We start from the raw sequence: 14,212 nt of genomic DNA, 5'->3' as shown, positions 1-14,212 counted from the left end.
AGGGTGTTGTCATCAAGGTCCCTTAGCTCTAGAAAAAACTGGCTTTGGTGATAAGGCAGTAACCACCTCTTTTAAAGCCTTTTAGACTTGGTTTTATGTATTTTATGCTGTCTATTACATGTTGTTTAATTTGCCGTATCTATATTTAATGGGATTTTTAAAACAAAATATATATCATAGATTTCATAGCACTGTTTTAAAAGTGATGAAAGTGGCTGACAAACTGGTCCAGTGGCCTAATGGACAAGGCATCAACCTCCAGAGCTGGGGCTTGAGGGTTCAAGTCCCACCTGGGTCACTTGTAAGGTAGCTGCAATTAAAGTGTGATAACTGTGGTTGTGAAGTCTACAACAGTTCTGGATAAGTTTAAGTTAATGACCAGCTAAATCTATGGTGCTGCTACTTCTTACATCATTTAATGTGTTTCCATTCCCACAAAAACAGTTGAAGTTGCATACAGTAAGTTTAAGTGCCTTAAAAATACAGCATTGTTTTAAAAGTGATGAAGCTGTCAAACAAAAGGGCCCAGTGGCCTAATGGATAAGGCATCAGCCTCCGGAGCTGGGGATTGTGGGTTCAAGTCCCACCTGGGTTGTCTTTACTTCTATTTACCACAGCATCATTATAGAGATGGTGTACTTGATTAACTGCACAACTCCATAATGCTCTCTTTTCAGCTTGAAAGTAAAACCCAAAGCAACATTTATAAAATAGCAATTTATTTGCATAAATACAAACTGCACACAGAAATTATTCACAGTGTCTGGTCAGTTCTGTGTGATATAGTCAGAAATATCATTCAGGCCTGTGCACTCATTGTCCAGATACTCCAGAATGACATTTCCCCCGTTATACAGAGGAGTTTCTGGGTGAGCCAACAGAGAGAGCAGGGTGTCATCCATCTGAAAAGCCTCGCCTGTCTGAGGATGACATAACCGCAGCTTCTGCAATTAAAGAGAAGAGGATACTGTTAAGAGATGTGCACGATGCTACACAGCTTTGTCTAGATATAAAACTGTAACTGTGGTGGGTACAATGTCCAACAACTCAATGCGTTTAGGCACGCAGACCTGTTGAATCTATACCATGAAGAATTAAAGCAGCTCTGAAAGCAAAAGCGTGTGTAAGAGAAAAAACAAACAGTGATAGGTTTAGCAAATAAGGCAAGATGGGAATGCTGCAGAAAATCGTTAATATTTAGGTAATATATTTATTTTCCCCACTCAGCGTGCTCTTATGTTGCTGTCTATTCCCAACAGTCTAATGAAGGGGACTGTGAAATCTATTTATCAAAGTGACATTAATTTCAGTGATTTAATATTTTGAGTGATAAATGGCTTACAAACAGACCAATCAATTTTCTAATGTGGCTTCTATTACACACAATTCCAGGACAAACATTTATTTGCTGTATCATCAGCTAACTTCCTGGGATGGTATGAAAAATAAATTGCCTGTCACCACGCAGCACATTTTGGGCTACTGTAGCTTTACTGCAGGGCTTGCTTAAGTAGTGTTACTAAGGTATGGTCGAACGGGTTTCATAATGTATTCCTTCTCACTTAGAGAATAGTAAAAAGTTATGCTCTAATGTGTGTATACACAAACAGCACTTGCCTATAGACACCTTACAGTATTAACGCAACAAATACCAAAGCATGTGTTGCTACAGTAACCTACGGTGGTAAAAAGACAGCCACCATTGTTCATTCAGTGGTGCTAGTTTCAGTCATTGTGCAAAGGCACTGTTTATAAGTTTGGGGAAGCCTGCAGTCAGCTGAGACTGAATGAGTCACTTGGATGAGTGTCGAAATGTTTCTCCCACTGAAACGCTACGTCCAGATGAACAGAATCAACCTTTTGGGATGTTGTGGCACAGACAACGCCGACTTTAAGCTCAACATACTTCACTAACCCATCGATATTGCTATTTGTAGTACACCCCTCTGTTCTCTTACCTTAGCTGTCAGCACGTTATTGTTGTTCTTGAGGCCAGCCAAAGAGGCTGCATAATCCACCACTTTCCCCACGCTCCATTTGGAACAGAAGAACATGGGCTTGCTGGAGTCTTTAAATTCTTTAGGAAGATACACCTGAAAGTAGGTTCTCTCTGTCTAGAAAGTAAAAATAAAAGAAATTGAATAATGGCAGGTGGATGACAAGAGATGTTTAACATGCAGTAATGTATACACAAGAAACTGAGCAGACAGTAAAGTGTCAAAATAAAAGTATCGACAGTTGGGATTTTACCTGCGGCAGCCCCTTGTCCCCTGCAGCATGCAACTTCAGCTTCATCAGGGCCACCTTTGCTGCGGTTGCACTGTTCTTTGCTCCTCTGCGCCCTTTACTTTTGGATCCATCTTTTGACTCTGAGCGGCCGCCAGGCACAAAGGAAAACAAAATCCAGGTTAACAGGTCAAAGGGAACAGGCACACAAGAGTGAAGGCAGTTGTTTAATACTGATCCCATGTGGACAAAAGAGGAATGACAGAAGAAACTCCGGACTACATTAACTAACCTACAATCTTCTGCACCAGCTCTTTGGTGGCTTGCATTCGAGGCTTTTGGACTTCCAGCTTCTCACACTTGTGATTATCTTGATGTCGGTGGCTATAAAGACAAAACAGTCAGTTTATTAGTTCTGAATTAATAAAAATTATGCGATCGGAGGTTTAAACTTTTTCTGCCATGAACAGGATCAAAAAACGCTCAAGAGCCACCGCCTTATTAAAAAGTTCATTAAAGTTGGTAACCTACGCCAAACAGAAATGTTTTTCACACTGCGGACATATAACTGGTAACAATTCTTTTCCCTTGCAGTCTTCAAATGAGCATGGATAACTTGTAGTTCCACCCGCTGTCCCGGATTCCCTTTTTACTGACTCCTAAAAAGAAAAGAAAGATAGAGTGAAGAAAGGCTTCAGCCATAAAGAGAAATGTATTTGTTGTCCTGATAATATTAGAGAAAGACATTAAGCTAATTTATTTAACAGCTCAGGATACCTTTGAACATGAGTGTCCATCTTTGCTTCTGTGCTCGAGACTGAAAGGGACAAAAATGTGTTTATCTGAGGTGAAAATGAACAATTCTCACCTGAATTATCTTAACCAGATAACTTCAGATATAAGAGTTTTCCGTACTACGAAGCTGGTTATGTTTTTACCAGAGTTTATTGTCATGGTAACCTATGTTAAGAACCTAATCTGCTCTGCAGCAGGTTATATTCCAGATAAGAGAACAACAGGTATGAACTTTCCCTGAAAAATAGCGTCACCAATCTTGGAAAAATCCCTCTGACATGAGTGCGCAGACAGTAGGAGGGTCTAAAGTTTTTCAATAGCGTCTAATATCTTTTTGTTTCCTTGTATTCTTAGTACCAACTTTATTCCTTGTTTTTTTTTTTCTCCTTTTGGCTGCAAACAATTTTACAACAATTTTATTGGTCTATAAAAATTAATATATGATCTTAAAACAGGACACCTTTTTGTACTCCTGGACCTTTTATTGAGTTTGCAACTAGACTAAGCTGACCTTTGAATTCTAATTTTATATTTAGTCTTTACTCTTTACTCAGCCCATCAAACACTACCAAGGCTGCAGCTAAGAGAATAAAAACTAAAATTGTCCTTTAAGCATTAACTTAATGAAATACCCAATTATAATCCACCTGATTCTCCTGTGTCTTAATGGAAGAGTTGTTATAATGAGTCTGGTCACACAGCATTTTAACCAAGTTTACGTTCCTGGATTTAAATAGACAAAACTGTATTAAAATTGTAGCTCTTCTCCCGTCTTACTGACCAAAGTGCACATTTTAAATACTGTACTCAACAGTAATTCTCCTCTCACACCGACTGTAGGTGTGTAGATGTTTTTATATTTTCCCATGTATATAGAGTCAACTTCCTTTATAAAATCACCTGTTCTACTGAGCATATTTGCATTGTAAAGATCATCTGACCAGTTACGTTTCAGAGGAAACCCTGGGTTACCAGAGCAAATGATAACCAGCTTTGTGTGACCTCTTTACCTGACTATCAATGTTAAGGTGAGTGAATCCAGATAATGCTAAGATACCCTGGGTATTCTGACCTCACTCAGAGGCCTCTGGGGTGTTTTTATAGGTATTTCTTATTTATGTATCTTTATAGACAGAAGACTATTTCAGTTTGGTCCACTTCAATACAAAAGAAGCAACAGCGACTAGAACACAAAAAGGGATTTAACACTTAGTGTGGGGTCAGTTAACGACATTAAAACAACACTATTCAAATATTATATATATATATATATATATATATATATATATATATAAATAAATAAATAAATAATAATAAATATATATTACAGTATTCGTAACAACACGCTAACAGATGCACATAAGAAAAAAACAAAAAACCTGACTTGAAGTCTTACCAGAAAACACCACCGCAGGAATCACAAACAAATGGCAGAAAGTCTGAGAGAAGAACAAGGAGAACGTGTTAAATATGTTGTGAACAAGGACCATAAGTACACTTGTCCAGTTCAAACGATGAGATCTAACAATTTGTCCCAAAGTAGCTCATTAAACTAGTCTGACACTTTCAATCAGCTTCATTCACGTTACTTATATTTACATAACATTAAGAGTACAACTGTCGTAACTCATTTAAATACCGAGCTGAATTTCCTTGTGGGAGTTTGTAGTTTTAGAGAAGAATGCTTGATAATAAATTGAGTTTTATCCGAGGGAACCAACGCTAACAAGCGTTAGCGCACAGGCTAAGCATGCTAAAAAAAAAAAGACGATTAGCGTTTTCATAATAATTAAAACAGCAGAATAAAGTCGCACCCCAACATCTTTATTTACTGTGCTTCACACAAAAATACAACGGACCTTTCAGATTGCAGGAATCAACCTGGCAATGCTTCCCGATGTCTAATTCAGCCATTAGCTAACCGAAACAGCGTCAGCTGAGATCATCGACACGAACTTTGACCCCAAATGTGTCGTCACGTGACTGAGTCTATACCATATAAAACTTTTTAAATCTTTATATTTTTTTATTATATGTGTGTAACAGGATACACATGACTCGCATGTAAAGTAAAATAAATTAACAATTTCATTTATCCACATTTTTTTCACAGTAAATAAAATTCAGTTTTTTTCTGGTTTTATCAGCTTAATCAACATATCTGTTTGTACAACTAAATTAAAACGTTAAAACAAGATATGATGCACTGTTGTATTATCCCGTTTGGAGAGAAAACACGGAAAAGACGCAAAATTTAAGCCCTGGTGGAAACGGGAGGTAAGGCGTCAGGTATCCAGACGTCACGCAGGTATCTGCGAAAGGTGTGGCGAGAGTTGTGTTCACGGCTTGATTGAAAGAACACAAAGCCGTCGAGCTGGAATATCTGCCCGCAACACACCCGCCTTTGGAGAAAAGAAGCTTGGACGATCGTTCAGACTGTTTTGCTTTTTAGTTACCAACAAAGTTTACCGCCCCCAAACAGCCAAAATGAGCAAAATCTCCAATTTGTTCAAGGGGGGCTCGAAACACAAGTCGAAGGGAAACCCTTCGGCCCAGGAGGCCATCCACAAACTCCGGGAAACAGAAGAAATGCTGACAAAGAAGCAGGACTACCTGGAAAAGAAGATAGAGCAAGAAATTGCGATAGCCAAGAAGCACGGCACGAAGAACAAGAGGGGTATTTATATTTGTTTTTATGATGGTCTGAAAAAATGTGTGCACCTGTTCCTCCACCGAGGCCAGGCCAGGACACACTACGCCTCCAGGAAGTCTTATCTTGTACACTTCCATATTTTAATCTTTTGTCCGGGCAAATATCAAAGAAAAGGAGGTGGTTTATGGGCCTTTTATATCTCATTTTACATTTCTGTTGTTCTTGCTTAATAACTTGATGTGTGGTAGCAACAGCTCATGGGTTAAACCGAAGACACAATGTCTATATAAACAGAGTTTATAAAACCTGACTCTTATTTCTAACAAGTCTTTTTTGTTTTATTTTTTTACAGTGAAAATCCCATAAAACCTTTAAAATGTACATTTTTGGACTCTTGCGACTACAAATGTACCAGCTTTCATAAATCCTAGTTCACATATCAAAAATTTAAGGTGGATGACTCTTTTGTTATTTAGATAAATGTGCAGGAAAGTGTTAAACAACTCTTAAATGTACAGTGACACAACTGTGAATACTTCCCTCGCAGTGATTGTCTTCAGTGTGTCATTGACAATGCCTGAAAATACAACAGGTTTCTAACAAGTAAAACAACAAAAGGTTTTTATTAAACCTGAAAGGTCCCTTCCCTCAGAGCTGCACCCACAGCCCTGGGTGGCATGGACTGTTGTCTCAGCTGCATTGGTTGTTGACTAAGAATAAACGTCACCCTGTGAAAGGGAGGAACCCTGTCTTTTGTTTGTCTGTTTGTTTGTTTTTGTTTTTTTGAGGACACATGACACTTTTGGAAATTTAACTGCACAAGTGACTTTATGTCCTCTCTGTGTCAGCTGCCCTGCAGGCCTTGAAGAGGAAAAAGCGTTTGGAGCAGCAGCTCACCCAGATTGATGGCACGCTCTCCACCATCGAGTTTCAGAGGGAAGCTCTGGAGAACTCTCACACCAACACGGAGGTCCTGAAGAACATGGGCTATGCTGCCAAGGCCATGAAGAAGATCCATGAGAACACGTAAGAAGCTGCTCACACAAGGCAGAAACCCCCCTGAGCTTTGGTCTTACTTTCCACCGGTAGTCCTGGCTTGGTTGTGTTTATGTGCAGAGATTGTTTCCTTTTGAACAAGGAAACATGTGACGTAAATTCATTTATGAGCCATATTTCAGAAGGAAAGCTGCAACATACAATCAAAAATGTATAATTAGTCAAAATGATGAATAAATCCTAATACTTCTTTGGTGCAGTTTCAACACTACTGAATGTTGTGTGTGATAATTGAACACAGAGAATCTCAAACAGAATTTAATTAAGAAAGCAAGTGCGGTGTTTTGAGTGAGTGAAAACCCTTTCACCTTCTTTCACTCTTACTCTCATTCTCAGGGATTTGGGGAAGATCGATGATCTGATGGCAGATATCACCGAGCAGCAGGACGTGGCCCAGGAAATCAGTGATGCTATCTCCAGACCTTCTGGGGAAACATTTGATGAGGTGGAGACTGTCTCAGTGTTTATAAAGACTTTTTTTTTTGCACAGATATTAAAATATGCTTGGTATTTTGCTGTGTGGCACGTGCTCACCTTTCTTTTTTTGTTAGGATGAACTGTTGGCTGAGCTGGAGGAGCTAGAGCAGGAGGACCTTGAAGAAAATATGATGAGTATGGGCGGACTGCCCAGCGTTCCCAGCTCCAAACTGCCTTCATCAAGATCCAATGAGCGCGCAAGTAAGTTTCTAACAACTGACAGATCTTACATGTGATGGCCACTTTCACACGCTTGCCTGCAAACTGTAATACTGTCCCAAATTAAAAAAAACAACAACCCACAATATTTTTAAAAATGTATCTATTAAATTATTAATTTTAAGCATATTTCTGTTAATTTGATCTTTAGTGTATTTATTTGAATATTATAAAATCCAATTATAATCGCGAAAATGTAATAATGGAAACTGATTGTTTTTTCTCCATTGTGAAAAGGTGCTGCAGTATATGCACACAACAGATTTTAAGGCTTATTATAAATACATTAAAGGAGAAGATTCTTTTTGCCATCAGTAAAATAAAAAAATTGGTTGCTGGTAAATTTCCCATGTTTAGTCCACAGCATTGATTATTAATTGTTTCCTCCTTTTTTACAGCAACCAGGAGAAAGGTTGAGGAGGAAGATGACATGCGCATGCTGGCATCGTGGGGAACTTAAGTACACTAAGGCAGCCTGTTTCCTGAAGAAAGCATACACAGAACTATAAAAGGATCTTTCTCACAGTCTTTTTATTATTATTATTATTATTATTGAAAGCCATTTCAATAATGAAGAGCAATATGTTGTTTTTGAGTAAACTTTCAGCTACATGACTAGTAATATTTATCAAGAAGTGAAGGAATAGGTTTTTGTTCCCATGTGTGAGGGGGTTTTTTGTTGTTGTTTTTTGTTTGTTTTTTTTCTTTTAATGGAAAGTTATGGAATGTCATTTCTGCCACTACAATAAAAAAGATTTGCCATATACAATTTAGTGTTAATATCTCAAAATTTGGGGTTGTGTATCTTAAATGTCTGAGAAAATAATTTTAACTTGAAAAATAACAAACTTTGACTTATGGATGGAAATTGTTTGCCTTCTTTGTCAGAAACAAACGTTCATAGAAACCATACTAATCTATGACAGAAAATTTTTAAAGGGTCAATGAAATTGTAGCTAGGGCTTGACTAATGCTTTTATAACTAAGGGAAAAAGTGTACTTTATTCAGCTGTAAATAACTTCTGCATTAATGTTGTAAATACAGGCTATTGCTTTATCCCTGTTCCGCAATAAAAGTCTTATACATATCTCATAGTGTTTATGTCCTCTTTTTCTAAAAATAATAATTATTAAAATTTGATATGTAGCTATGTATTCTTGTGGTTATATTATTTTCGAGTCTTAAGTAATAACTAAAAACCTTTAAAATTGAGGATATTTGTGTATGTTTTATGCATCCGGTTTTTAAACGATGTGCCTTTATTTTGAAATCAGGGACCGGAAGTAGTGTATTTGCATTCAGATTATCCGGTAACTTCTGTCATCAAGTATTCCGGCGAACTAGCCGCCCAAAGACAAACTAAGACTATAATTCGGAATTTAACGGAACATGGAAGCGAATAAACCAGTTCAGACCTCAGGTAAGATTTTGATTTTATCGCAACTCAAACAACTTTAGTTTGTGTAAGTTATCAAATAAAGACGGGGCGTTTCCGGGACTGTCAAAATTAGCATCAACTTAGCAGTTTCGAAGCTAAACGTCCGAACCGGATTTTGACACGTTTCACTATATCGGCAAAACACAACTGAAACGTATTTAAGGTTTATAAGAAATACTTTTAAACCACAAAGGCTGTCAGTCATAAATCTTAAACTAGATGTTATCGATAACTGGAAACTCAGTTTCCGCCTTAGTTTAATATTTGAAACATTTCCTTTTCACAGTAAATGTATTCAGCACACCAGCAAAGGTTTTAGTACATCAAAAGTGTATAAAGTAGAGCTTAAGGTTAATTTAGGTGACTCAGCTAAGAATGCGTGGGAAAACACATTTTAGATAACTAAAGTACAAGTCAAAAAAGATGAAGTAACTTAAAAATGTGGACCGGGAAGGAAATAAAGTAACCATATATAGTAAATGTATAGGTTTATTTTATTTGGAACAAAATCTTCGTTAAGTTGGTCGATTTTGCAAGTTGGTCGATTTTGCTCAACGCAACCGGCCCCAGCAGGCATTGCTGCATAATTTGGGAGGTCTACGTGACTGTGACTCAGTCGCCTTCACGACATGTTATGAAGGCAACCGACTTCTTTAAAACCTCTTGCATTTTCCCTCTAACAGATACCCCCTCGTTAGTTTTAACAAGTAGTCTTTGCTATTTGAAAAATACTTAATAAACTTTTAAAAACTGAAAAAAGAAAAAACGAATGCTTTTAAAGCATCAAAGGTACACCGAAACAATTAAATGTTAATCCGGCACACTGACTCATGTACCGCTAACGTATTTCGGTCCGACTGAGCGCAATTGGGTAGACGTATTCACACGTTTACCACGGGTTTCAGGAGGTAGAGCAGTTCATCCATCAGTGGAAGGCCGATGTTTTGATACCTGGCTGCTTCAGTCTGCATGCCCACGTCTGTATCCTGATCCTCATGTTGCTTTCTGATGCATCTGTGGGAGTATCTGTGTGTGTTGTGGTTGGGGCAGCCAAGAAGACTGTGAGCGAAGCGGCAGAGAAAGCCACAAAGTGGCTGTGGATTAAGAGGGCTGATCCGTGGCTAGCTACTGGTACGCAAGTCGGGGCCTGATCACCCTCGGCTGGGTCGCCTGGGTGAGGGTGTATGATGTTGCGAGACCCGAAACACCCGATGACCCCAGGATACATCATTGAAGATGCGTGCCAGTCCATCCAGGACATGTTTCTTGCATAGTGTGTGAATGTTAGAAAAAAAAGTGCTTGTATGGAGGAGTGTGAATGAGGCATGGTGCATAAAGAGTACTGAGATGCTATGTAAGAGCCAATCATAGCATACTGGGTGTATACCATTAATCAAGTCTTAAAACCAACAAACATAAGTTCAGTTAGTCATTGTGACATCCACACAACCTTTAAGCTTTTTGTTCGTACAAATTATATCCCAAAATACATTAATGATATATACCAGAGTCAAAAGATATAATCATTAAGGTGTATAGCAATTATAATACATTTCATGTTGACATTTTTTTTCACAATTTTATACACAGAGTTTGGTCCATATTGACATGATCGCATCAAGCACTAGCTGGAGCTGCCAACTGCAGATCCCAAAGGTGCTCGAATTGAGAACTGCTGCTTACTGGATATTTTCTCTTTTTCGGACCATTCTCTGAAAACCCTAGAGATGGGCTTGTGTGTGGAAAATCCCAGTAGATCAGCAGTTTCTGAAATAGTCAGACCAGCCCATCTGGCACTGACAACAACTTTTAAAGTCACTTGAATCACCTTTCATCCTCATTCTCACGCTCTGTTTGAACTTCAGCAGGTCATCTCGACTGTGTCTGCAGGTCTAAATGGATTAAATTGCTGCCAAACGATTGGCTAATTAGATATTTGCATTATAAGTTGAACATGCTTTGAATGAAACCCAAAGTTAGGTATTTTTATTTGTTTAAATGTAGTGAATCCTGTTAAGCCAGTGGTGGCTTAACAGGATTCAGAGCTAATAAGCAAACTTTTGCATAATAAATAAAATAAAATTCATTTGAATATTTTTTTTTAAATTTAAAATAAATGCAAAAAAATTTAAGCATGCAATAATACTAATAATCATGAGTATAATGACGATAATACAGTTATTTGTACTGACACTGTCTTTTTTATGATTTTTACGGACCGTAGCTGGACAAACCTCTGGACCAGACGAGGTGGCCAGAAAGGCAGGAGCTGAAGCCAAGGAGGCCAACCGCCTGGATGAAGTTCGTCTGGTGGTGTTGGGATGGAGGTGGCCGGGGAAGAGCTTGACAGGCAACACCATCTTAGGCAGAGAGGAGTTTCATTTAGAGCGAGCTGCTGAGTTCTGTGTTATGAGGCAGACAGAGGTGCAGGGACGACAGGTGACAGTGGTGGACACGCCAGGATGGTTCTCTTCCCAGGATACTCCGCCTTCCTATAAACAGGAGTTAGTCAGGGGAGCCTCTCTTTGCCCTCCAGGTCCACACGCCTTCTTGCTCGTCATCCCCGTTGGCATGTTCACCGAGGTGGACCGTGCTCGCATTGAGGAACACGTGAGCCTCTTTGGGGAGGATGTGTGGAGGCATACAATTGTGGTGTTCACCTGGGCGGATGTGTTGAAGAAAATCTCCATCGAGAGGTACATTCGTAGGGAGGGTAAAGATCTGCAGTGGTTGCTGGAGAAATGTAAGCGGAGGTACTTTCTTATTAACAACTGCATATTTGGGGAGAATCCCCAAGTGGGACACTTAATAGAGAAGGTGGAGAAGATGGTGGCAAAAGAGGGTGGGCACTACAATCCAGAGGAGGCGAAGGAGAAGAAACCTGTAGATGAGAACCGGAATTCGTCCAAAGAGGCAGAGGAGCTGGGAGCCCAGCCCAAACAAAACTCTGGAGTGGGTTTGTCAAAAGCCAGAGAGGTGGAGGTGCTTTCAAGTGAGTGATGGGCTCATGTCACAATGGAGGACATTTCTATGTATTAAATATCACATGAAGTTCATCTGAGATGAGCTTCTATAAATATTTTTAATCATTTAATCATATTTAAGCGCTTGTATGTAAAAAAGGAATGAACCCACACAAAACTATCACCTGACTATACAGTTTCCTTCAACTCCACGGAGCATTAAAGTTTTTAATGGTTGAATTTTTTTTAGTAGTAAGCATTTGTTGTCATCAGCATTGTTTTTGGTCACAGCAAGTGGCCCTTTGAGCAAAAGGCTCTAAAAAAACAGCCACTTTATCTGCTAATCATAGGTCTCAGTGATGTTTACTGCCAACAGTCTTTTCTGCAAAGAAGATGACAACAACTGCTGGATGGCAGTGGCTGATTTTGTACTGAAACTGAAGAGTTAATAATTGTAACAATTTTTTGTTTCCCAGCTACAAAAGGTAAGCAGGCAGTTAGTTAGGGCATGTAATTAGCTTTTATTGGAGTGGTCCTCTACACCAAGCCCAGTTTTTCCATATTGCCCGCCCCTGTATTAGAGACTGTCTCTGGCAGCTAAAGTGTTATACCTTTCCTTCAGAAGTTGAAAGAGTCCAACTTGTGTTATAGTGCTAACTCCAGTATTGAAACTAAAAATGGCTGCCTGTTATCACAGGGATCAGTATGGGCTATGAAACCACTCGTGTAAGTACGGTTGGTCCATGTAATTAAGGGAGAGGTAACAGAAATCAGTCCATTTTCTCATTATTCCTGGCTATTTGACAAAAAAAAGTACTTGTAAATGTACATGTATGTAAAAAAAAAAAAATCTTCTTTTGACAAGCTTTGAGCTACAAGATTAAACCTAAACAACAGAGATGCAGGCTGTAAAACCAAACATGGAGCTGAATGTAAGGTAGAGTCGGGTAATAATTATCTGTGGGCTCATCACTATGAAGAGCTTAGTTTTATTTATTTGTTATAGATGATCACTGCTTTAAGGAACACATTACTCCACACAGGTACCTTAAAGTAGTCTTGTTAGCCTGTTTCATCTTATCGCTGCTTTGTGGTATGTGTGGTTTAGATTTCAGATTCAATTATAATCCTTCCTCTAGGTTTCCTATAACTGAAGAAGAGCAAACCTAGAAATATCCTTTTGTTTTTAACATCCTTGTCGTAACAGTGATGTCATGACTGTGCATGAAAATTAAGCTTGTAAACTGGAGTCTTGTTATAAATTATTAACAGACTGTGTGTTTGGTTCTAGATTAACGAGACATTCATGGCTGACGGAGCCTCTAACCCACGACTAACGAAGCCTCTTCCTTACTGATCTGATGGAAAAGCCGCTGTGTGTTGAGAGGAAAAAAATGACAAAAAATAGCAAAACAACTGAAATGTTACTGAATGTAAAAATCAATGTGATATATTTATTTTATTTTTTTTAATCAGTCGTGGACATTTTTAAGGAGCTCAGTGTGATAGAGGAGGCCTTTAAGCCCTTTAGTTCATGTTGTCCAGAGACTTGCTGTCCCGCTTTTACCCAGAATTAATTCTGGTTAATCTTACTAGGTTTGCAATACGGTCTTGTGGGGGGTGGTGTGATGAAATCTCGAACAGAAACACAAGTTGTTACATAGATATTGCCAAATGTAGTGTGTACACTCCTTACCGGATACCAATGGCAGAACTGCACTACTAAATTGTCCCTGTAATATCCTGTTGATTACTGGTGAGGGGAATTGCTTTGCAAATAATTCCCATTTGTTGTGACCAAACTGTAAATGTGTTTCTAATGTTGCATTATTACACACACACACACACACACACACACACACACACACACACACACACACACGTACATATTTAAAGCACTTGAGCAGTTACTGTTTTTTTTCTTTTGTTTTGTTTTTTTGTGGTTGTTTTGATGTGTTGCCTTAGATGATTTTCTTGTTGCAGAAGGATAATTTAAAGGAAAGAACAACTATTACTCAATATACAGGTTTTGGTTTAAATCATTTTCCAGCAAAATATGAATTTATGGTTAATTGTCTCATAGCAAAGTCAGTGTCTTTGGGTTTGGGGAAAAGATTCAATTTCAAGGTGTTTCCTTTGTTTCTTATAGATTTAAGATTATGTTTCCAATAATCTGAGAGTACAGAATAAGTAGGTCAAACCGGCTACCAAAACTCAGGTTGAACAACTTGAGGTAGTCTTGAGGAGTTTCCGGTTTCGCCAGAAGTTAAGACATAGATTTCCACAGATGTCTAAATCAAGCCTAATGCTTTACTCTAGGAATGACAGTGGTTTGAGACTGCAGCATGACCATAATTATTCTGAGCGTTGCAATGAAGTTGTGA

The 14,212-nt window shown here is 38.6% G+C and overlaps 3 protein-coding genes and 1 non-coding gene across 5 annotated transcripts; 3 read left to right on the top strand and 1 right to left on the bottom strand.

Moving 5' to 3' along the window:
• The first annotated feature begins 522 nt into the window (after positions 1-522).
• trnar-ccg (transfer RNA arginine (anticodon CCG)) lies at positions 523-595 on the top strand. The gene has a single exon. It is a non-coding gene; the product is annotated as a tRNA-Arg (tRNA).
• A 107-nt stretch (positions 596-702) lies between these two features.
• Positions 703-4,996, bottom strand: zfand1 (zinc finger, AN1-type domain 1). Its single transcript, XM_085418903.1, has 8 exons — positions 4,881-4,996; positions 4,418-4,460; positions 3,004-3,043; positions 2,758-2,885; positions 2,519-2,610; positions 2,251-2,369; positions 1,959-2,114; positions 703-944 (listed from the first exon to the last, which is right to left on the bottom strand). Exons 1-8 carry the CDS (start codon positions 4,933-4,935, stop codon positions 768-770), a joined length of 810 nt encoding a protein of 269 aa, XP_085275029.1. The 5' UTR covers positions 4,936-4,996; the 3' UTR covers positions 703-767.
• Positions 4,997-5,329: 333 nt separating this feature from the next.
• Positions 5,330-8,515, top strand: chmp4c (charged multivesicular body protein 4C). The gene is made up of 5 exons (XM_085418906.1): positions 5,330-5,698; positions 6,523-6,700; positions 7,067-7,175; positions 7,282-7,408; positions 7,825-8,515. Exons 1-5 carry the CDS (start codon positions 5,509-5,511, stop codon positions 7,884-7,886), a joined length of 666 nt encoding a protein of 221 aa, XP_085275032.1. The 5' UTR covers positions 5,330-5,508; the 3' UTR covers positions 7,887-8,515.
• Positions 8,516-8,699: 184 nt separating this feature from the next.
• Positions 8,700-13,837, top strand: gimap4 (GTPase IMAP family member 4). Of its 2 annotated transcripts, XM_085418905.1 has the most exons (3): positions 8,700-8,847; positions 11,090-11,857; positions 13,120-13,837. In XM_085418905.1, exons 1-3 carry the CDS (start codon positions 8,817-8,819, stop codon positions 13,122-13,124), a joined length of 804 nt encoding a protein of 267 aa, XP_085275031.1. In that variant the 5' UTR covers positions 8,700-8,816; the 3' UTR covers positions 13,125-13,837. The 2 variants fall into 2 exon arrangements, with proteins under 2 accessions (XP_085275031.1, XP_085275030.1); XM_085418904.1 differs by lacking the exon at positions 13,120-13,837 and having other exon boundaries at positions 11,090-11,865.
• Positions 13,838-14,212: the final 375 nt, after the last annotated feature.

The sequence above is a fragment of the Rhamphochromis longiceps genome, linkage group LG9 (genome assembly GCF_057381845.1).
Source record: "Rhamphochromis longiceps isolate RC_006_pf linkage group LG9, R_longiceps_female_GT1.1, whole genome shotgun sequence".
In the NCBI taxonomy this organism is placed as follows: domain Eukaryota; kingdom Metazoa; phylum Chordata; class Actinopteri; order Cichliformes; family Cichlidae; genus Rhamphochromis; species Rhamphochromis longiceps.
The sequence above is the reverse complement of the archived record's forward strand: the minus strand, read 5'-3'. Positions and strand labels throughout refer to the sequence as shown.